Here is a 22,689-nt window from a genome sequence, read left to right as displayed (position 1 = left end):
TTTCCTCCAGAAAGCCTAGCAATCCTGCTTTCAGGTGCAAAGGCAGCAAGAATCACCGGAGGAGAACAAGTGAAAATCCTATTGCAAACAAACTGCTGCAATGTTGAATTGCTGCAAATAGTTCCCAGAAAAAAAAAAAAGGAAAAAAAAAAAAAAAGCCGCCGTAGCCCGGAGAGAAATGATAGCTTTTTGGTTTAGATTTCCAGATATGCTTCTCTGAGTTTCCCTTCGGGCCTTTCACACTTAGTCCCTTTGGCGCTCTATTTTATCCTCCACAGGGCCGAAGAGAAAGCTTTTCTCCCCAAAGAGAAGCTTTTCTTTTCGCATCCCCCAATACGTGCAGAAATAATAAAGGGGCCCCATCCAACCGGTTTCTTACGAAAAAGGGAGGAAAGAAACGCTCTGTATGGCACGAGCGGACTCCGGACCGCTTTTAGGGCTCCGTACCGGAGCTGAAACCAACAAGTCATTGATTACAGGTCGAGGGGGGCGGGGCCGCGGCCCCACGCAGCGAGAAAAGAAGCGCTCCCGGGGAGTAGAGGCGGGAGGGAAGGGAACTGGCGGAAAATGTGACCCTGTTGACCTCAATCACCCGCTCCTGCTCTCTCTCATTCCTCACCTGCGCGAGGAATAGGGCAGAAAAGCCCGGGGCAGCCATGGCCCCCACTGGGAGCCTCCAGGTCGCTATCAGTCACCAGATAGTGGCCCTGCAGACCCTGCGGCTCTTGCAGCAACAGAGGGACGAAGAGGACGACCTGCTTTACTCCCAGCAAGTGTCCGCAGCCCCGGGGCAGGCAGGGCCCAGAGAGAATGGAGAAAAGGGCGGGGGCCCGGCCGTGGCGAAGGCGGAAGGTGCGGGGGACTGCGGTCAGTGTTCGCTGGGCCGCGTCGTCGAGTCCACTTCGCAGCTTATCCGGGTGGAGCAGACCATCCTAAAACCCTTGCATCAGGAACTGGGCTTCCCCATCTACTTGAAAGTAAGCTCCTCCCGCCCCCTACCCCATTTCTCGTCGCCTCCCAGCGCGGGGTAATCCACTGCTGGGCCCCAGGGTTAGCCCTGACCTCTCACCCCCGGACCCTACGCTGGGTTGGCCAGCACCGAGGGGCAGCGCGAGTGTTAGTGGGGTTAAGCCACCGAAGGGAAGGAGGGCAGTGGCAGGTTTGGAACAGTGCATTGCAGAAGCATCCTGGAAGAAAAGTAGTCCCTGCAAGTGAAGATGCACGGGGAAAGCGTGCGGAGGTGTGCATGTGCACGCTAGTGTGTGTGCATGTGCACGCGTGTGCTTGTGTGTCCTGGAGGCAAGAGGGCATCCTGCCCTGGCTCATCCTCCTTTTCCTGCTGTGTTAGCATCCTCCACAAATGGAAGTTGGGAGCAGAGGGGAAGTGATCCCGTTTCTTCTTGTTGCTTTTTTACCTCCTGGCTGTAAATCACCACCTCTTTGTGCTTCTGGTTGTGAAAAAAGTTGGCCAAGCTAATCATAATGTTAATATCAACATTTATAGAGGGCTTACAATATACTCAGTTTTGTAGTGGCTTGGAAAAGACCTTTAATAATAATAATAATTTATGTAGTTTTTACTTTGTGTCAGGCACTTAATTTGTGGTGTATTAGAAAGGGCCCTGAATTTTAATTTTGAAAGTGGCATCTCAGCCATATGCATCTGAATATGAAAACAGCCAGACTCTAAGCTTGTTAATAATTAACTTACATTTGTAAAATACTTAATTTTCTGGTGAATTGGAAAGAGGCTTTCTGGATTCAGATTTTGAAGTCATCACTGCTTTGTGCTTCTGGGTATGAAAACAGTTGGCCTATCTCATTATTTAATAACCACAAAATCAATGATAATAACGATGACATATATATATATATATATGCACATATAAGATTAATATATTTTATATGGCACTTGCTGGGCACCAAGCACTTTTGTGATGGATTGGAAAGAGCCCTGGATTCAGAATTTGAAATCTACATCATTGCTGTTTGCTTCTGGGTATGAAAATAGCCCGAGTCTTAAAAATTATTATAATTAACATTTATAAAATACTTTTCTGGTGAATAGGAAATGGCCTTGAGTCCAGATTTTGAAATCATCACCCCCCACTGTATGTTTTTGGATGTGAAAACAGTTGATTAAGGTCATCTCTAAATATATTAAAAACATTTATAGAGCATTTCTTGTATACCAGGAATTAAATTTTTTGATGGATTGGAATGGAAGCTTGGTTCATATTTTGGTTTCTTAATTTAAACTGTGTGTAATCTTGGACAAAAGGTTTCCTTTCACTTTGCCTCAGTTTCCTCATTTTCCAGGATATAAGGTTGGCCTCTGGTCTCAAAGTCCCCTTTCAGCTTCAGCATTCTATGATTTAATAAATGCCTTTCTCTGGTGCAGGTGGGATTAGTAAATCACCTGGCTGTTTTCCGCACTAAATTATCTTTATAACATTTAAAGTTTTTTCACACCCATGAATTACATTTATTTTCACTACTAGTCTGGATTGCCAGGGGGTTTAGAGGACTACTGAGTCAATAATCTGGACACTTACTGAACAGGCTGAGAAGGGTTAAGCCCAAAGTGTTGAAGTGTGAATATTAATATTAAATGCCTGCTAAGTAAAAGAGCTTATATTTGTATGGCACCTGTTCCCTCTTAAGGTTGCAAACTGCTTAAAAAAATACTGCCGATTGGCAGAACAGCAACATAACTAGGCAGTATCTCCATAAAGTACTCTGCCTATTATTTACTTACATGGGTGGTGAAGCAGTTTCTTTGGTTATCCTACATGTAAAATGAAAGCATTCAGATAAAATAATATAAAATAAAAATAATTTCCAGGGCATCTTCTAGCTGCAGTATTGCTTCTAGAGTCTTGGTGGTCAAACAGGTGCCCAAAGGACTTTTTAAATATGTTTGGTAACAGGAAGCTAAATGATAGTATGAGATAAATTTTGTAATCCAGCGTTTGCTGTTCTTATACATTAGAAGGAAAGTTATTATATACTGTGTGACTTTTAAGTCATCTAATAGATATTTTAAAAAAACTACATTGTTTTGTTCCCAAAATTAAAAATAAAATAAAAATTTAAAAAACTGCACTGAAACTTACACCTAGATAAGTGTTATGAGACAATCTGTGTGTTGTGTGAAAAGTTAGGATATGGGTTTGAGGCCCAGCTTTGCCATTTATTACTGACTTGTTGAACTTAGCAAGTCATTAAATCCAGAAACAATCACTGTTTCCAATTCTGTGTATTAAATAATGAGAGGCAGCAAGGTATAATATCGCATGTATAAAATAGGAAAGTTGGATAAGATGTTTGACTCTCCCTTTCCTTATTACTATATTGAGCAAGTCACTTAGGATCAAAGGATAGGGATCTGGAAGAGATATCCAAAGCTGTTGAACCCAACCTGATTTTTACAGATGAGGAAACTGAGGCACAATTTTTTTTTAATGACTTGGCCAAGGTTCTATAGTTAATAAACTTTAAAATCAGGATATGAACACAGGTCCAGTTTGTTCTATCCACTGCACCATGCCACCTTTCTTAAATTAAGGTTTAAAGAGGTTGTGACTTTGTGAAGGTCCCATGTTATCAAATGGAACATCCAAGATTTAAACATAGGTCCTTTGATTTCAAGTCCATCTTGTTTTCCTCACCACCAATACCCTATGCTCCAATTCCCCTGGACTTTGGTTTCCTCATCTTTATAAATGAGAGGGTTAGACTAGATATTCTCTACAGTTATATTTCTAAGAAGGGAAATCTGGAATTCTTTAAATTGATGAAATAATAACAAAATCAGAGAAAATCTTGTCTCAGGCCCAGTGCTAACTGGAAAGGCAAAGGATTGTTAAGGGCATATGCAGTTAACTGAGCTGTGTTTATTATGTGATGGGTGACTGGCATTTCAGTATGGAGGAGTATTTAACACTGATCAATCCTGTTACGTGCCAGGAGTATAAATGTAAAGAATGACATAATCCTTATTTATAGTGAGTTTCTGTTCTGATGGATGAGTCTGCAAGCACAGAAAAGAAAGTAGATAGAAAAAGAAAACATATGATTTATATATATATATATGTGTGTGTGTGTGTGTGTGTATACATATATGAATATATATATACATACACACATATATATATAATTTCTGTTAAAATAACACTTTAATACTTTATATTAATAATTCAACTATTGATTCCCTAATTTTTAAATGTTTTATTTTGATTACCAAAAGTCTAAGGCTCCTCATGAAGTTTCATTATAATGTATCTCAATGCAATCTCCCCCTACCCCAAACACTGATACTGTTTTGGCCCAAGTTAATGTTGCTTTTTCAATTTCTCTCCATTCATGCTCCAGTCCGGGGCTTCTTAATATCCATGACTCCTTTTTGTCCAAGAAATTTTTATGTGACTTGAGGTATGAAAGTATATATATATCTTCAAACATTTATTGATAATAATAATTTTGTGGACCTCCACATTCAATTAGGAGATCCCATATGGGCTCCTGATCCCACTACAATTAGCATGGTTTAGATATTCTAATTTGTTATCTAGGGTATTTAAAAAAATTCAAAAGTGTTTTATTTTCCAAATACATGCTGATAGTTTTCAACATTTATTATTGTAAGACTTTGTGTTCCAAATTTTTCTCCCTTGCTAAGCTACCTTCCTCCTCCTACAGACAGCAAGTAATCTGCTATAAATTAAATATGTGTAATCCTTCTAAATGTATTTCCATTTTTGCCTTGTTATATAAAAAATTAGATCAAAAGGGGAAAAATCTGAAAATACTATTCTTTGATCCATATTCAGTCTCTCTGGGTTCTCATGGCTCTCTTCATCCCAAGTTTATTGGAATTGCCTTGATTCATCTCATTGTTAAAAAGAGCCAAGTCAATCACAGTTGATTATCACTTAATCTTGTGGTGTTTAATGATCTCCTGGTTCTGCTCACTTCACTCAGCATCAGTACATCTAAGTCTCTCCAGACCTTTCTGAATTCATGCTGCTGATCAAACGATCATATCATAACATTCATATACCATCAATTATTCAGCCATTCTCCCGTTGATGGGCATCCATTCAGTTTCCAGTTTCTTGCCACTACAAAAAGGGCTGCCACAAACATTTTTGCACATATGGGTCCCTTTCCCTCCTTTATGATCTCTTTGGGATATAAACCCAGTAGTAACACTGCTGAATCCAAAAATAATTGTATTTTTAACATCAGCAAAATGGTTAGAGGTTGAGGGAAAACATATAGATAAAGGAGCAACTATTTTTCTCCAGCAAACACAGTGATTAGGGCAATGTCCCTTGATGATGGCCAGTATATGAGGCAGCATTGGCAATTCTTTCTACTTAGTATAATGATGTTTTGTTTTGTTTTGTTTTTCTGTTAGCTGCTAGCTAGATTGAAGATCATGCCTTCCAACATTTTCCCTAGTATTATTTATGTATTTAAAATATCATTTTTTCCCCTAAATGCTCTTGCTTCCTTTACCCTCTCTCTCACTCATAGAGAAAACAAGAAACATGATCCATATGAAGTCATAGCTTTATTTAAGGGAACAGAGGACATGGGCTGAAGCTGGTGATCATTCTACTGGGCAGTTTACGGTCTGGGAAAGTAAGATTATACATCTTAGAGTTCAGTAGATTCATTGAAATCATGAATATAGGAGATCTACTTCACTAGCTTTGGTATTGGATTTCTATCTTTATCAGGGAAGATGGTATAAAGGAAAGATTTTATGGAAGAGTCAAAATAATTTTGTCTTTTTTTGTTATAGCTTTTTATTTACAAAACATATGCATGGGTAGTTTTTCAGCATTGACCCTTGCAGAACCTTTTGTTCCAACTTTTCCCGTCCTCCCAACCCCTTGCCAGGTAGTCCAATACATGTTAAATATGTTAAAGTATATGTTACCTACAATATATGTATACCTATTTATACAGTTAACTTGCTGCTCAAGAAAGATTGGATCTAGAAAGAAGGTTAAAAAAAACTGAGAAGGAAAAATAAATGCAAGTGGCTAATAACAGAAGGAATGGAAATGTTATGTTATGGTCCACACTCCATTCCCACGGTTCTTTCTCTGGGTGTAGCTGATTCTCTTCATCACTGAACAATTGGAACCGGTTTGAATCATCTCATTGTTGCAGAGAGCCATGTCCATCAGAATTGATCGTTGTATATTCTTCTTGTTGCCGTGGACAATGATCTCCTTATTCTGCTCATTTTACTCAGCATCAGTTTATGTAAGTCCCTCCAGGCCTCTCTGTATTCATCCTGCTTGTCATTTCTTACAGAACAATAATATTTCATAACATTTATATACCACAATTTATCCAGCCATTCTCCAATTGATGGACATCCATTCAATTTCCAGTTTCTAGCCACTACAAAAAGGGCTGCCACAAACATTTTTGCACATATAGGTCCCTAAGAATTTGGTCTTAATACTAATTAACTCTCTGATTGTATACAAGTCATTTAACCTTTTTGAACTATTCCCGTCATTGGTTGTTGGAAATAATGCATGTCCTAGCTACAGAGCTGTAGCAAAAGTCTTTAGTAAAGTGCTTTTGAAAGAGAAATATGAACCATCCGGTCTTGTGCATGAGTGAGTTTTGACCCTAGAGGTTTTTTCTTTTTAGTGGTACTCTGAACCCCAAAGGCTTAGGACTGTATGTTTATATTGAGGGGAAAACGGGAAACAAGGATCCTCTGACAGGGTTATTGATGCAAGCCAGGGCCTACAAGCCTGTAATGTCGATTTGACCATGGGCTCAGCTTGCAGCTGCTTGAAGCACGTCAGTCCAAGGCTTTCTTTTACAGCTGAGCGAGGATCATTGTGACCTGTTGAATGCCAAATATCTTTCCTGGCTCTTGGCTTTTGTCATTCTTTCCTACATTCAGAGCTCTCCCCTCACTGTGTCCTTCCTTCCAACTCCAGTGCCTCAGAACTGCTCTGCCCTTGGAAGAGGAAGGATGCATTTAATATCCCTGGCCTCTTAGCAGCCTGCTTGCTTAGGAGATTCTTACCACTATTTATCATTGTTAATAGACACTTCAATAACTTGGAGCTTTTTGAAACAGGAGCCTAATATATAGCATCAGGGCTATAAAATAGGGTGTTTTTTAAGGAGGAAATAATGAGCCATGTTTCTGGATCTGGGAGACAGTTTCTGTTAATAACACTGAGACTACTTGATTCAGAATTTTTCTGCACCTGTAAAGTAGGGACAGAATACTTGATGACTGCAAATTTGTCGTGGGGCATCAGTTTTTTTTCCTAAACCCTAGGTAAAGCCAAGGGGCCAGTTTTGATAGATCTGTTAATTTTGGAGTATTTAACCTTTTCTGTGCCCTGGATTCCATCTCAGAATAACATTTTAAAATGCAGAAAACAAAACCACACAGAATTATAAAGGAAATCAATTATGTTAAAATAGAATTATTGGAATATTAATTTTAAAGAATTTAAAATATTAATTTGAAAAATTGAGTTTTAGATCCCAGATTAAAAATTCTTTTTCATTTAGTAGGGTGACGCTTACAGGACTTCTCTTGGTGGTTGTTTTTACCTGGCTCTTCCGAGCACTCTGGTTTTTCTCTAGTGCTCTCTTTTTCTTTGTGTGGGTAGATTTCTCAGGCCCAAATCTTTCCTAATTATTTTTCTTCTATCTGGTATTTTTTATTTTTTTAATTATGGCTTTTTATTTTCAAAGCATATGCATAGATAATTTTCAATGTTCACCTCTGCAAAAGTGTTCCAATTTTTTCCTTCCCTTCCCCTCGTGTCTTCCCCTAGATGGCAAGCAATATGTTAAACAAGTGCAATTCTTCTATACATATTTTCCACAATTGTCATAGTGTACTAGAAAAATCAGATAAAAAGGAAAAAACTGAAAAAACATCAAAATGAAAGCAAAGAGCAAGAAAAAAAAGTGGAAATAGTATTTTCTCTTTTGGAGGGCAGAGGACCAGTCTGGCAGCATTCATAGTATCTCCTGGGCTCACTTCTGTTATGCCTTTTGCTCCCTTTCCCTCTCTCAAACAAATTCAAACACACTTCCTCAGAAGGGGTTATTTATAAGTGAAAAAAGTTTCTCTGACATCATACTTTTTCTCATTCTGTCCCCATTGGCTAAAATATCTTTCTACTTCTTTCCCTATTGGGTCTTTTAAAGTCCAATTCATTTTCCACTTCTATGAAGCCTTTCTGTATACTTCCCAATGTAGGTAATTATTCATTGTAGTTTTTTAAAAAATCCAAACAAAATTCTTTTGGCTCTGGAAATAGAAGCTTAGCTTAGAATCAGGAAGAGCTAGGTGGAGGGCCTATATCTGACACATTAATGGCTGTGTGAGTCAAACCAATCATTTAACCTCTCAGTAGTCTAGGTAAACTCCCCTGAGACTCTTGAGATGCAGACCAGGTATTGGTAGTGGACATTTCTCACCAGAGTTTTCTATGCTAATGAAAGACCCAGATCCAAGAAGGAAAAAGGAAAACTAATGTAATTAGTAACTAGTCAGTCTATTGATTGCTAAAGATTTTCAGAGTTAGAGGCAATCCAGAAGTGGCAAGATGATAGGTAGAAGCTAATTTTTAAAAAAATTGCCCTGATGACAAATCCAAATGTGGGTAATGGAGTAGTAATTGGGGCAGTTAGGTGGTCCAGTGGATAGAGCACTAGCCTTGGAATCAGGAAGATTCCCCTTCATAAGTTCAAATGCTATCTCAGACATTTACTGACTATGGCTCTGGGCAGGCATTTAATTCTTTTTGCCTCAGTTTTCTCATTTGTAAGATGAACTAGAGAAGGAAATAACAAACCGCTCCAGTATTTTTGTCACAGAAACCCCAAATGTGGACATGGAAAATCGTATTTGACTTAAATGACTCACAGCAAAAGATAGAGGATACCTTAAAATCATTTCAAAAGAACTTCTCTTTGTAATATTTAAACACCGTTCTCAACCCCAAATCTAACAAATGTTCTAAAGCCTATTTGTGAAAGATAGAGCTAAGGAAGTGTTATTTGTAGGCAGAGGTTTTCACTTTTTATTGTATATCACCATTTTTTGTGATTTGTCACCTCACTTCTGACCCCATCTATCCATCCATCCGTCCATCACAGGAATCACTGCTTTCCTTCCTTCTGCTTCAGTGTGAGCCTTGGCTGTGGACTCTGACTTCCAAGTTCTCTGCTAATGTTATTTGCACATTGTCAGAGCGGATCTCCTGTTGCCCGGAGAAATACAGACATTGATAACGAGTGTGTTGCATTTTTACTTCTGAGGAGCAGGGCCAATTTCTGTAAACTTGGGAACCGTGACTCCAAAAAATCATTACGAAGCCACGGAGGAAATCTGTGCTCATGATTACGCTATGTGAACCGTCTCTGTACCCCGAGGACTGCTCTGTTCTTGGGACAAACTTGTGTTTTCTGTATTAGAAAGAGACTCGGTGGCTAACCACAGGCTGCCTGGCGTGTATTTTCCATGTGCGCACTGACTTTTACAAGAAACTCGTTTATAGCTCTATAATTCCCTATGACATGAATGATATGAAAAGCAGTACCCCCCAACCCAGCTTTCCAAAATACAAATGATTGGAAAAGATTATTATGAGAGAGCTCTGAAAACATTTCTGTCAACTCGACCTTGTTGGGAATTGTCAGCAAATGTCCCTGAATGGGGGGTACTGGTCATCCCAAATGACTTTTTTCATTGGGTTTTTCCAATTAAAAATGATACCGTCCTCTAAGCAAATACATGGGAGTATAGAGAGCTTATGGGAGGGTTTATATTGCATGTATCCCAAAGTAAAAATGTTTAATTTCCTGTGGACAATGATTTTTTTTATGGTGACTGGCAGATTTTGGGGAGCTCTTCATTGGGTGTTTTATTAACACACTGCTACTTATCTATAAAGAAGTGACCTTGGGTTCATGAAACACAACTGGCGACTGCTTTGTGCTCTGTGAAGTTCCAGTTCTATGAAAATTTTATGCATTATGCAGGGTTATAGTGTAATATGGCTGAGAGAATGATTTGTTTAAAGTCGTTCTTCTAAGACAGAAGCATTCTTCTATTTTATATACTTCCCACTCCCTGAGGGATTCCAGAGGGTCTTGCCTCAGCCCAGGAGTATTCTTAACTTTGCTAATAAGCACCTTCAGAGAGGATTGAATAAATTGGTGTTCATTATGACCCTTGCTGAAAATTGGGGAGAATTTCCTTTCCCTGCTCTGATGCTCTGGGTTATAGACTTGGGAGATAGTCTTAGGAGAGGAGTTGGACCTATGGGCAGAAGATAGAAAACTCAAAATAACAAAAATTAGAATGATTTTTTTCTGGGGAAAATATATCTGCTTTATAAGAAAGAACAAACATAGGTTTATGACAAGATAAAGGAGTAAGAAATTGTGAAGAACTCAACACTCTCAAATGAATGAGATAAAATGCCAAATTCTTAATAAATTAAAAGGAGGGGAACAGCCCAAGAACCCCCAAAGAGAGAACCTCAAGAGAAGAGGAAAGGACAAGGAAATGAGCAAACAGAAGAAGAAAAAAAATCCTCCCCCAAATGATAAATATAGTGTGTACTATAAAGAAATCAAATCCGCCAACATTTATTAAATGCTTACTAAATGTTAGAGTGCTGTGTTAAGTGCTAGGAACACAAAGGCCAAAAAAAAAATGCCTGATCTTAGACAACATGCAAGAAAATAGGTATATGCTAGTTATAGATAGGCTAAATTATCAGTAGTCTCAAAGGGAAGGTATTATTAGCATTAATGCTTATAGGCTTCTTGTCAAAGGTGGGACTTGAAGGAAGCCAGGAGGCAGAGATGAGGTGGGAGATAATTCTAAGAATGGGGAGAATAACAAATTAACTGTATCATCCCAAGAAATGACACGGCCTTAACAATATAAGACACATGAACTTGGATGATAAAACTTTTAGTAAAGAAAGATCTGGCATCTATAATGATATCATTTTTCATCAATAAAAATAAAACAAAATTATAAAAGTCAATAACATGGAGAAAGCAATGGAAAATTTGAATAAGGGAATAAGAAATAAAATTCTCAAGCTGGAATGCCAGTTGGCAAAAAAAAAATGGCTGAAAATCAGACCAAAAAACAACTCAACTGGAAAAAAAGACTTGAAAATCTTACAAGCATGGATGATGAAGCTAGAGGATACTACTTAGAAAAAGAACTTAATAATCATTGGATTATCAAAAAAGGTGAAGAAAATCCAACTGCTTTTTTTCTCAAGTTTTCTCAAGAAACTGCTCAACTAAATTTCCCAGAAGGAGTAAAATCAAGGGATAAACTAGGTTGAAAGAATCCACCAGCCTCCCTCAGAGAGTAATGTAGGATATTCACCATCACAAGAAAATGGAGGAGGAAAAAGGCTGTTCATTATTTAAAGAAATCAAGGGAAATCATTTCATCTGCAGAATCTTTTATTCAGCTATACCTTGGATACTATGTGGTGACAAAAATAAATTTCAGTTCCCCACAGCATTTTGATAGAAATGACTTGGCGTGAGTCTTTGATATACTTTCTGGAGAAACCATAATATTTGTTGACATCTAACATGCAAATCAATAAAGGGACATCATAAAATTGAAGATAGTTAAGTTTACCTGGATAATTTGCTGTACCCAGTTGCATCATGCCTCTTAGGCAAATAATAATCTAAAATATTTCTCCCATTCTCATCTCTTAGTTTGTAAGCTTTTCCCTATATGATGGTGTGGATATCAAGTATTAAATGTGGCACTGGTATTAGTCAATGGTTATCGATATTGGCCTCTGATTTCTATCAATGGAATATCAATAGGAATCATGTGCTTTGTATGTTTGTGTCCTCCAGTACCTTTCAGAGTACTTAGTATTTAGTAGATTCTCAATAAATGATTACTGAAGTTGTTAAAAAAAAAAAAAGGGAAAAAAAGAAAGGGAAGGGAAGAAGTAGAAGGGAAGTGAGAGAGGAGATTGGAAGGGGGAGGGGAAGAGAGAAAACAGTACAGACTGATTTATAATTTAGGCAGCTCAATGGAATCAAAAGTGGCAGGGAGAGACTCGTAAATACTTCAACTTATGTTGTGAATATTTGCACAGAATATTCAAAACATATCATGTCATTGACATTATAATTTGAGATGAATTCCCACAGAAGGTTTTTTCCTTCTCCCTCCAACACAGTCAAAATCAAATTTTGAAATCCTAAAGTGAGGTTCAATGAGAATTCTGCCTTTGTTAACATGTGGTCTTTGTACTTTTAATTTTCCTTTCTAATCTTTTCAAGATGTTAGTCAGCCAGACAGTAGATTCAGGTGATCTTTCACTTTCATTTTAAAAAATACCATTTAAAAAATATAATTAACTTCAAAAAAATTCATTGAATGCTGTTTCTGAATCCATGAGATTTGATGTCATTTAAGCAGTCACATTATCTTTGCTATTATTCTAGGCTTATAGTAAAACTGTCTAGTTAAAAGTGTTAAACTAGACTTTTATTAATTTTTAAAAACTTTAGACTATGTTATTATCTTTAAGAGTTAGTATTTTCCATCCTTTGAAATGGAGTTCTCTTCACCCATTCAGAAAGCTTCTACTCTAATGACTAACAGGTTCTAGTTCTCATTAGCATTTTATTTTTCCAAATACAAGCAAAAATAGTTTTTAACATTCTCCTTTGCAAAATCTTATGTTCCAAATTTTTCTCTCACCCTTCTCTACCTCCACCCTCCTCAAGACATGAAGAAATACCATGTAGGGTAACATGCAATTCTTCTAAACATATTTCCATATTTGTCATTCTGGGCAAGAAAAATCATTTCAAAAGGGGAAAAAACCCCATGAGAATAGGAAAAAAATCCCCAAGCAAACAATAAAGTGAAATATTGCGCTTTGATCCACATTGTCTCCATAGTCTTCTCTCTTGATACATATGGCTCTATCCATCCCAAGTCTATTGGAATTTCCTTGAACTACTGCAGTGTTGAAAAGAGCCACATTCATCAGAATTGATCATTGTATAGTCTTCTTGTTGCCATGTATAATGATCTCCTGTTCTACTCACTTCCCTCAGCATTAGTTCATATGTGTCTCCCCAAGCTTCTCTAAAATCATCCTGCTGGTCGTTTCTTACAGAACAATAATATTCACATTAATATACCACGATTTATTCAGCCATTCTTCAATTGATGTGCATCCACTTTCCTGGTTCCACTTCCTTGCCACTACAAAAAGGGCTGCTACAAACATTTTTGCACATGTGGGCCTTCCTTTCAGATCTCTTTGGGATCTAAGCCCTGTAGAAACACTGCTGAATCAAAGGGTATGCAGAGTTTAATAACTCTTTGGCCATAATTCCAAATACTCTCCAGAATAGCTGAATCCCTTCACAATTCCAGCAACAATGTATCAGTGTCCCAGTTTTCCCAGTCCCCTTCAAAATTTATCATTACCTTTTCCTGTGATCTTAGCCAATCTGAGATATATAAAGTGGTAAAAAAAAAAATTAAAATTGTTAAGAATTGCTAATTTCAGTTGCTTGCCAACATTACAAAAAAAGAGCTGCATTTTTGCACATATAATCCCTTTTCCATCTTTTATGATCTCTTAGGGATACAGACCCAGTAGAAACACTGCTGGATGAAACAGTATACCCAATTTGATAACCCTTTGCGGCTTCAGATACGTAGCTTTATGACCATAGACTATTCTCTGTGGATGCTTGTCATTTAGATTCTTTCCAGTTAACCAAGCCCTTCAGTTATGCTGTAAAGACATTTGTAAAATTTGGGTGAGATTTCACGATTGTTCTAACTCCATAATTTATGTGAGAGTTTCTTAATATTGGGGGAAAATGGTCAAGTGAAAAAGAATTTTGAATCCTTATTGGCTTTCAGGCTTTTATTTTCTCCATTAAAAAAAAAAAGTAAATTATTAGCGAGGCTTCTTGGCCATAGATAAAATGAGTGGGTCCCCCATGTTTAACACCTCGTAGGATTGGGTGGGTTGGCTGAAGAGCATGGTTGGGGCCATCCACACCCCTAGATTACACATATTTAGACCAAGTCAGCTCTGTAGTCACCACTGGTGGAGTGAGAGCTTAAACTGGCTGATCTTGGGGAATATTTACCATGTAGTTTATAGGGAAGTTGGGGGCCAAGGGGAAGGTAAGACTTTGCTGAGAGTTTAAATAGCTTTTCTTAAATAGCTTTGTTTTGTTTCTTCCTTTGCTTGGCGTGGGCTTGTCTTGGTGTCGGAAGCTGGTGTAGCAGGTCTTATCTTTGTGTTGGGCTCTACATTTGGGTCTCCCTATTTCAGCCACAGGGCTCTAATTTGAACAATTTTGACTTGAGTCCCCTATTTGGCTTGAGGCCACGTGTGGGATCCTAAGTAATTGAGCTTTTTGTCTAAAATTCACCAGGTAGTGAACAATAGGCCAGACTAGAACAGCTCTGTATAAAAGTCAGAGAAATGGGTAATAGTGAGAAAAAACATGATCATGTAGGCTTTGTTTTATTTGTTTAAAAAGCAACAAAAAAAGTGCCTCTGCATGCTGATTTGGTTGGGATGTCAGTGCCGATTATTATTTTTTTTTAAGGCCCTAGATCTGCCATTCTGTCACCAAATACAGTTATAGGGCTATCTTTAAAATAACTTTAGAATGAGTTTGGCTCCTGTACTCCCCCCCATCCCTCTCTAAAGCATTCTAATTTTTCTCAAGCATCTGTATCAAGTATCTGACTTATTTAAAGAAAGTAAAAACGACAATTAAAAAAAAACGCTCAAAAACCCACCTTTTTGTGTACTTATTTCTTCAGGCTATGACCCTTTTTGGGTAGTAAGAAATCCCTTGGGTTAATCACAAGCAAAGAAGAAGCTGCCTGAAAGACAGGAGGTAGAAAAAAAAAATAAACGTAGACAGCTTTAGTTTTAAAAGGAATTTGACGTGTGTGTGTGTGTGTGTGTGTGTGTGTGACAGAGAGAGACACAGAGAGAGAGACAGAGAGACAGACAGAGAGAGAGAGAGAGAGACAGAGAGAGAGAGAGACAGAGACAGAGACAGAGACAGAGACAGACAGACAGTGAGAGACAGACAGAGAGAGCCTGGAAGGATGGCAAGGTGGAGTGAAAATTTTTAAAGGCTGTCATAGAAGTGTTTAGTCAGCAAGGATGTCAACCAGTAGGGAGACTTTGAAGATGTAGAGTGGAAAGGGTGGAAATGAACTTGAAAAGTACAAAAGCAGTAATTTTTTTGGGGGGGGATAGGGTGAGTAAACAACCCAAGGGTTGGTATTATTGAAAAGGGTAGTATTTTTCTCAGTAAAGTTTGGGCGGGAGGCCTTGTGTTAAGAAGGAAAACGGAGAAGGTTTTTGTGGGAGGCTTGGGAAGAGGTGTGAAATAATGGGTTTGTAAGGAGTGCTCTAGAGAGCCAATTAGGGAAGTGAAAGGATTGCCTGGAGGCAGTGAAGGCCCAGGTGACAAGAGATAACCTAAATCCGCAGTGACCCCATTCAGCATCCTTTCTCCAGCCAGGGGGCTGCTGGTGGGGATATCCAAGGTTGGAGTTTGAGAGCAGAGGGTGATCCTAACTGGAACTGAGACAGGGTTGGGAAGCAAGGACCTCAACATCAGAATCTCTTTCTAGAATGAGTGGGAGTTGGGGTGAGAAAAGGCCAATATTTTCAATGATAATTTTTGAGGGACATGACTCTTTCCAACAATGAGATGATTGAGGTTATTTCCAATGATCTTGTAATGAGGAGAGCTATCTACATCCAGAGAAAGGACTGTGGGAACTGAGGGTGGATCACAACATAACATTTTCACTCTTTTTGTTGTTGTTGTTTGTATTTTTGTTTTCTTACATATTTACTTTATTTTTTATCTGATTTTTTTCTTGTGCAGCACAGTAATGGTATAAATTATGTTTATACATATTGGATTTAACAAATATTTTAACATGTTTAACATACATTGAATTGTTTGCCATCTAGGGGAGGGGATGGGGGGAAAAAGGGGAAAATCTGTAACACAAGACTATGCAAGGGTCAATGTTGAAAAATTATCCGTGCATATGTTTTGAAAATAAAAAGCTTTAAATTTTTTTTTGAAAGAGAGAAAGGCTTTGAGCATTTGCTCAAAGCATACAAACTCCTTAGCTTGGCATTTAATACTCCTGGAGTTCATCAGCGACCTATTTTGCTAGTTTTATTTCACATGATTCTTTACTCATTTGACATCCTAGCCAACGTGGAGAGTTATCCCTTGATTCTCCAATATCTGTCCCTCTGCTCATCATCAACATTGTTTGCTGAAGATCCTTTTCATCAAGTTCTAGCTTGGGGGGGGGAGGACTAAATCCCAGGTCCATGAGCAGCAGCTGACCCATAATGCTTCCCAGTACTGCTAGAATGGATTGGGAATGGAATGTATTGGGGAAATATGGAACAAAATAAAAAAAAGAAAATATTTAACACTGAATTTGAAAATTAAGTATCCCATAGGGATCCATATGTAGAGATCAGTGACCCGAGCTTCTCTTTGAGTTTTACTTGATTTTTTTAATTCCTAAAATTCCTAATTTATTACTAATATTCTGTATTATCTTATTATCTGTATAAATACCACATTCCTATATAATAGAGATTCCTTAGTCCGGGGATTGTGAACTTGTTTTTAAAATATTTGGGTGCCTATATTTCAATATAATTGATTTCCTTTTTCAGAGCATTTTATTTTATTGTTTTTGATTAAAGATATTCTGACGAGTTTTACCAATCTGTCAGTGGGGGGGTCTATATCGCACAAAAGGTTAAGAATCACTGCACTTGGATTATTTATGCTCCTTGAGGACAGGATCTGTTGTCAGGTTTCGGCTTTGTGTCCCCAAGTATCAGATGTTGTTCAGGAGTTTTGTATTATGTCTGCCTCTTTGTGTTGGGGTTTTCTTAGCAAAGATACTGGAGCTGTTTCCTATTTGTTTCTCCAACTCATTTTACAGATGAGGAAATTAAGGATTGACTCAGGATCACCCAGCTAATAAGTGTCTCAGGCTGGATTTGAACTTGGGGAGATAAGTGCTTTTTCTTCCAGAATCAGAACTCTATATGCTGCATCCTCTGGACTGTCCTGGTATTCTAGTTGTGATGCTTTTTACAAATTGAATATTTAGTAAATATCTGCTGAATTGAAGCCCTATTCATCTCTTCCTGTCTTTAGCCACACTGTGCAGCAAACCCCTCTCCTGGACCTCTCCTTTCCCCATTAGAATGTAAACACCTTGAAGACAGGGTCTGACTAACTTACTTAAATTTGTATATCCAAGAAGGGGCTCCCCTTTCCCACCCTTGGTTTCCACTAGGAAAGGCAACCCATCATGCTGTCATCTGGAGTTATTCCAAGAAAACCTCCTTACACCAAGTTTGGCTGATAACTTGGTTCTCCCTCAAAGGGATTAATAGGACAACCTTTTTTAGAATTTCATTCATTCTGCAAAGTAGATCAAGTATAGGCAAGGGCATACATAAGAGAGCCAGCTGTAACCAGCTCTCAAGAGCCAGTTGTTAAATTTCAGTTTGGGCACAAAACGCTTGGAAATTGGCAGATGTTACCCAGAAGGGCTTGATTTCTTTGGTTGATTGTCTAGACTTAAGAAAGTGATGAAGAAAATGTTAATAATGCAGATTAAACTTGAAAATATGTCAAGCATATTTTCCCCACCAGAGAGCTGATTGTTTACCAGTACACTTCTGGGTATAGGGCAGCTATTGTTTATATCTAAAGATGCTTAGAACACAAAATACTTTGACTTTTAAAAGAATACTCAAACGGTAACCATAGAATCCCATTGTCTTATGATAATTGTTTAGGAGATAAAGATCGGTGGGAGACTGTGGAATCACTGAATAGATATCACTTTTAACTGGGAGCTGAGCCACTCAGTTCGGGTCCAGATCTTCTGGGCAGCTAGAGGATACTGCACATCATCTTAGTGATGGAGAGCTCCTTTGAGAAAGGTTGCAGGAAGCACTTCCCATTGGGAAACCAGGCCCTAGAGCTCTCAGTGACCAGTTTTGCTTATAAGTTAGTTGCAAAGACTAGGAACATGTATCTCAAGATTGCTGTTCAATCACTAGGGAAAGAAATTCAAAGCAGAAGAGAGAGCTGGAGATTTAAGACGGATTTTAGATCCATTAGAGGCAGCTAAGTGACAAAATGGTAGCGTTTTTGGGGCCTAGATTCAAATCGGCATAATAATACTGTCAAAATACAGTCATTCCTTAGACCAAGCATTTGGTCTTTAAGATGATTCTTCTTGCTTAAAATATTTAATCTCTCTTTTCTCTGCTTACCTATACCTTTTGAAGTCCCCGTAGTATATGAGGGACAAATTAGCCAGATCAGTTTACTCTCAATCTTTCAGTTTCCCCATCTACAAAATAGAATTATTCTTACCTTTTAAAAAAAGCACTATATTTAATCTCAACATCAAACCTGATTTAACAGAGTACTTACTGGTTTTAGAACCCTTGCCTGTGATACGGAAGATCTGAGAATTAGTTTCCAGATCTGGCCCAGAGGCTTATGATTATGGGCTAACACTTATGTTGAAAGGGTAAATGATTCACACCTTTGTGATGCTATGTTTATTGGAACTGAGCCCAGAAAGCTCTTTTTAGTTACTCCTGATCAGCTCACCAAAGTCGCTATATCTGTAGCCTGATTCAGACAGCAGAGTCTGGTATTGAAAAAAGCAGTTAGAATTAGAGCTTCTAGACATATACCTCATTGGGATTACTGATAAAAAGAAGCCAGAATGTTATAGAAGCACCTTTTGTAATTGCAAAGAATTGGAAGCAAAACAGATGTCTTTGTTTGGGGAACAACTAATTAAATGTAATAGAATATGACTATGTTAGAAAAGATGAATATGATGAATACAGAGAAGAAGCATAGCAATATTTTATGTGAACTGATAGAAAGTGAAATAAATAAAACCAGGAAAATAATATACACAATTGAAATGGGAATAACTAAACGACCCCAGAGAAAAAATAGCAAAAGATACCCCTCAACACATTTTGCAGGGATAGGAGACTGAGTATGGAATAATGTGCATGTAATGTGAAACTGTGACTATTTTGGTTAGTTTTGCTAGTTATTTTCTCATAAGGAGTGACGTTAGGAAGTGGAGAGGGGAGGGAATCCATTGGAGAAATGTGGGTGATATAAAGCAAGACAACAAAAATGTAATTAGGGAAAAAAAAGAAGTCTTCTGAGATTAACATGAGGATTTACTTCCATGTACCGAAAAAGATCAGCTGGAGGAGATATAAGGAGGGGCAGCTTTCCAGATCACCATGTTATACCAAGGATGGCCATGTGTTAGGGTTCTCATGGCTCAACATTTCATATTCACTTGCACAAATTTTCATCAACATTAGGACATGTTGAACCTAGGTTTTAGATTCATCCAAATGGGGGGAAAACAGGGAGTTCTAATTTTGGCAAGGGGTTCCCATCACCATCTAGGATATTAACTTGTCTGGGTGAACATATGGGATTTGACAAACAAAAGCTGTTGGGAGGGATATGCTCCTGGGCTGAATGGAAAACACTTTAAATGAAATCATCACAAATATTTATTATGTGAGTCTCTGACAGAAGAGTATGGGCCAGTTAATACTCTGGTTCCTTAAATGATTTCTCGGTGGACTTCCATTGTTCTGAAATGAAAACAGTAGGGGTTTCAGCTTGAGGTCATTTCTAACCGTGGGCCCCCACCTTGGATTTTCTCGATTATGGACAGGAAGAGAGACAATCACCTGTTTTTCTTTTTCTGTCTTGGGTCCTAATAGTCCCACGGAAAGGCTTCCCCTGTTAATTTGTTTTCGTTGACCTTTAATATATTTTAGAGAGAATTGGAAGGAAATACCAAAATAGTAAAATAGTCTTGCAGAACTCAACAGAGACTCAAAGTTTCCTCGGGGAATAAGGGGGCAATACAGTTCAGCAGCTGAATTTTATGGGGTGTGTGTGTATATATGTATGTATGTGACTTCCCCAAAGATGCTTTCTCTGAGGTTCTCTAAAGAAAAGCTGGAATTGTGTTAGGAGCTGAGTGAAGCCCCATATCTATTTTTAAAGGCATCTTCCTCTTATTTGGATGATGGATGCTATCAGAGGCTGGTGTTAGGCATGTTACCCACATGTGGTGTTGTGTGACTCCATTCAGAAAGTCCATTTGCTTGTTGCTTTTGAATTCTTTTTTCCTTTTGTACAAAAGTGTGGTCTGCTTCTCAAGTGCCGATTGAGGAGATTGTCAAATTCAGTCAAGAGCACATTTAATAAGTGCTCATTTTGCATTTAATATGGATGGAAATTTCTGTGCTCTTGAATTACAGGAGGGAAACAGCAAATGAAGCTATAGCCATGTTGCACCAAACAAACAAACAAACAAACAAAAAACCCAAAAAACTTCCCCTTTTCTCCTAAGCACTAATATGATAGTTAACCTATGATAAAGCATGCTTCCTGCCTATTGGCAAAGGAGTGATAGACTGTAGGTGTAGAATGAGACAAATTTTCAGACAGTCAGTAAAAGTGTTGACATGTTTCTTAATTATACCTATTTGTTGGAAAAGGTAGGGTTTTGCAGGGGTCCTCAAACTTTTTAAATAGGGGGCCACTTCACTGTCCCTCAGACTGTTGGAGGGATGGATTATAGTAAAAACAAAAACTTTGTTTTGTGGGCCTTTAAATAAAGAAACTTCATAGCCCTGGGTGAGGGGGATAATCATCCTCAGCTGCTGGATATGGCCCACGGGCCGTAGTTTGAGGACTCCTGGAACTTTAGGGGGTTGGAGATTAGGAAGGTGTTGTGAGTTAGTAATAGTGATACCAAAAAAAAAGAAAAAAAATGTCAATTAAACATTTAAAAACATTTAGAAGTGAGCATCAGGCAGTTGAGAAGGGAATATTACCAGCATATCTTGTTAAAATTAATACATATTTAAAAACTAATTACAAACTAGAACTTCATGGTTTTTATCCATTCCCCTTTTCTGTTCTTTATGTATTGGGATAGGATTTAAAATATTTACAATGGATTTTTAAAAATAATTTTATTTTTCTCCCATTACATGTAAAAACGATTTTTAACACTTAAAAAAAGTTTTGAATTTCCAATTTTGTTCTTTCTTCTTTCCCCTCCCCCTTCCCTGAGACAGTAAGCAATTTGTTATAAGTTTTATATATATATATGTGTGTGTGTGTGTGTGTGTGTGTGTATACATATATATGTATATGTATATATATATATATATATATATTTGTGTGTGTGTGCAGTCATATAAAACATTTCCATATAAATCATTATAGAAGAAAATTTGAATCCAGAAAAAATAGTATGCTTCCCTCTCTTAATCCTTTATAATTTGGTGAGGCTTATGTACCCTTTTAAGAAAAATGTTTTTAAGTATACAAAATAAAATACATAGGACTACAAAGGAAACAGTTATATTGAAATGGTTATTTAAAAAATACAAGTTCACACATCCCTTCCACCCTGCCCAAAGTTGAGAGCCCTCCTGGTCCTTATGTGAATTTAGTAGAATCCATTTTTACTTCTTTACCTTATATTAACCTCTTCTCTTTGGTTTTGCTTTGTTTAATTCTTTTTAAAGGATAGTGTTGAGTTTAGAAACATCTGCAGTCACATGGCCCTACAGCCGGAGGGACACAGCTTTGACCAAGATTTGAACGCAGCCTTCCAGTGTCTGAAGACCATCATCAAGAAGCTGATCCATTCATTACTGAGCCTCCCCCCGGACCCCAGTGCCATGGCCAACATTGCTCTGAGGCAGATTCTCCGCAATCTTCTGGATCGCAAGCCCTAACCCTCCCTGACTGTCCAGCCTTAAACTTTAACCAAGTAGATATTGTATGTAAGTCTTGATAACAAACTGAACCCGGAGCATCCTTACATCTGGTAGAATTAAGGGCTGTCATCCAGATCTCTCATAATTCTATTCCCATTTACAACAATCAGTAGCAGTAGTTAGGATTTTCAGGGATTTTGCCATTTTTCTGGCTTATTATGAATAGGAATATAGTCTACTTTGGTTATATGATTGGATAAGTGCATTAAGTTCTACATCAGATATTCTTTTTGACCTGTTACATATTTTTTTCCATTAGAGGTCTTCTTGTTTAACTAGGGCTATTTTGTGTCTAAAGTTCTATTATTAATAAAAAATCTGAGCCATAAATGTGATATTTATAATCAATATATGTTTTCTGTTGCTATGTATAAAATAGAGCGTGTCAATTTATTTCATTTCCTAGTAAAGGAATAATCTCTAGAAATTTGAAGACTTTGTGTTAATACTTCTGATTCTTGTTCCTGGTTTAGTGTCTTTACTATTTGACAGCTACTAAATACCTTACAAGTTTTTTGCCTTAAGTACCTTGGTTGGAAATTGGAAATGATAATAATCCTATTTAAGGTACTTGGAATAAAAGATGCTAAATAAAATATAAGTATTGTGTTATTATGGCCTGAGATGAAAATTTCCAGCTTTTTAAAAAAATTGTTTTCATATATCCCAGTTCAAG

The 22,689-nt window shown here is 37.7% G+C and overlaps 1 protein-coding gene across 1 annotated transcript; it reads left to right on the top strand.

Annotated features, from left to right (window-relative positions):
* The first annotated feature begins 509 nt into the window (after positions 1-509).
* DLEU7 (deleted in lymphocytic leukemia 7) lies at positions 510-22,446 on the top strand. The gene is made up of 2 exons (XM_051987371.1): positions 510-977; positions 21,759-22,446. The coding sequence occupies exons 1-2, from the start codon at positions 657-659 to the stop codon at positions 21,969-21,971; spliced, it is 534 nt and encodes a 177-aa protein (XP_051843331.1). The 5' UTR covers positions 510-656; the 3' UTR covers positions 21,972-22,446.
* Positions 22,447-22,689: the final 243 nt, after the last annotated feature.

This window comes from Antechinus flavipes, chromosome 3 (genome assembly GCF_016432865.1).
Source record: "Antechinus flavipes isolate AdamAnt ecotype Samford, QLD, Australia chromosome 3, AdamAnt_v2, whole genome shotgun sequence".
NCBI lineage: Eukaryota > Metazoa > Chordata > Mammalia > Dasyuromorphia > Dasyuridae > Antechinus > Antechinus flavipes.
This window is presented reverse-complemented; position numbering and strand designations above follow the sequence as displayed.

Excerpts from the sequence above, each read along its gene's own strand:
- DLEU7 (XM_051987371.1), top strand. The coding sequence starts at position 657 with ATGGCCCCCACTGGGAGCCTCCAGGTCGCTATCAGTCACCAGATAGTG. Across the intron at positions 978-21,758 it reads GCTTCCCCATCTACTTGAAA|GATAGTGTTGAGTTTAGAAA; the intron begins GTAAGCTCCTCC and ends TTCTTTTTAAAG.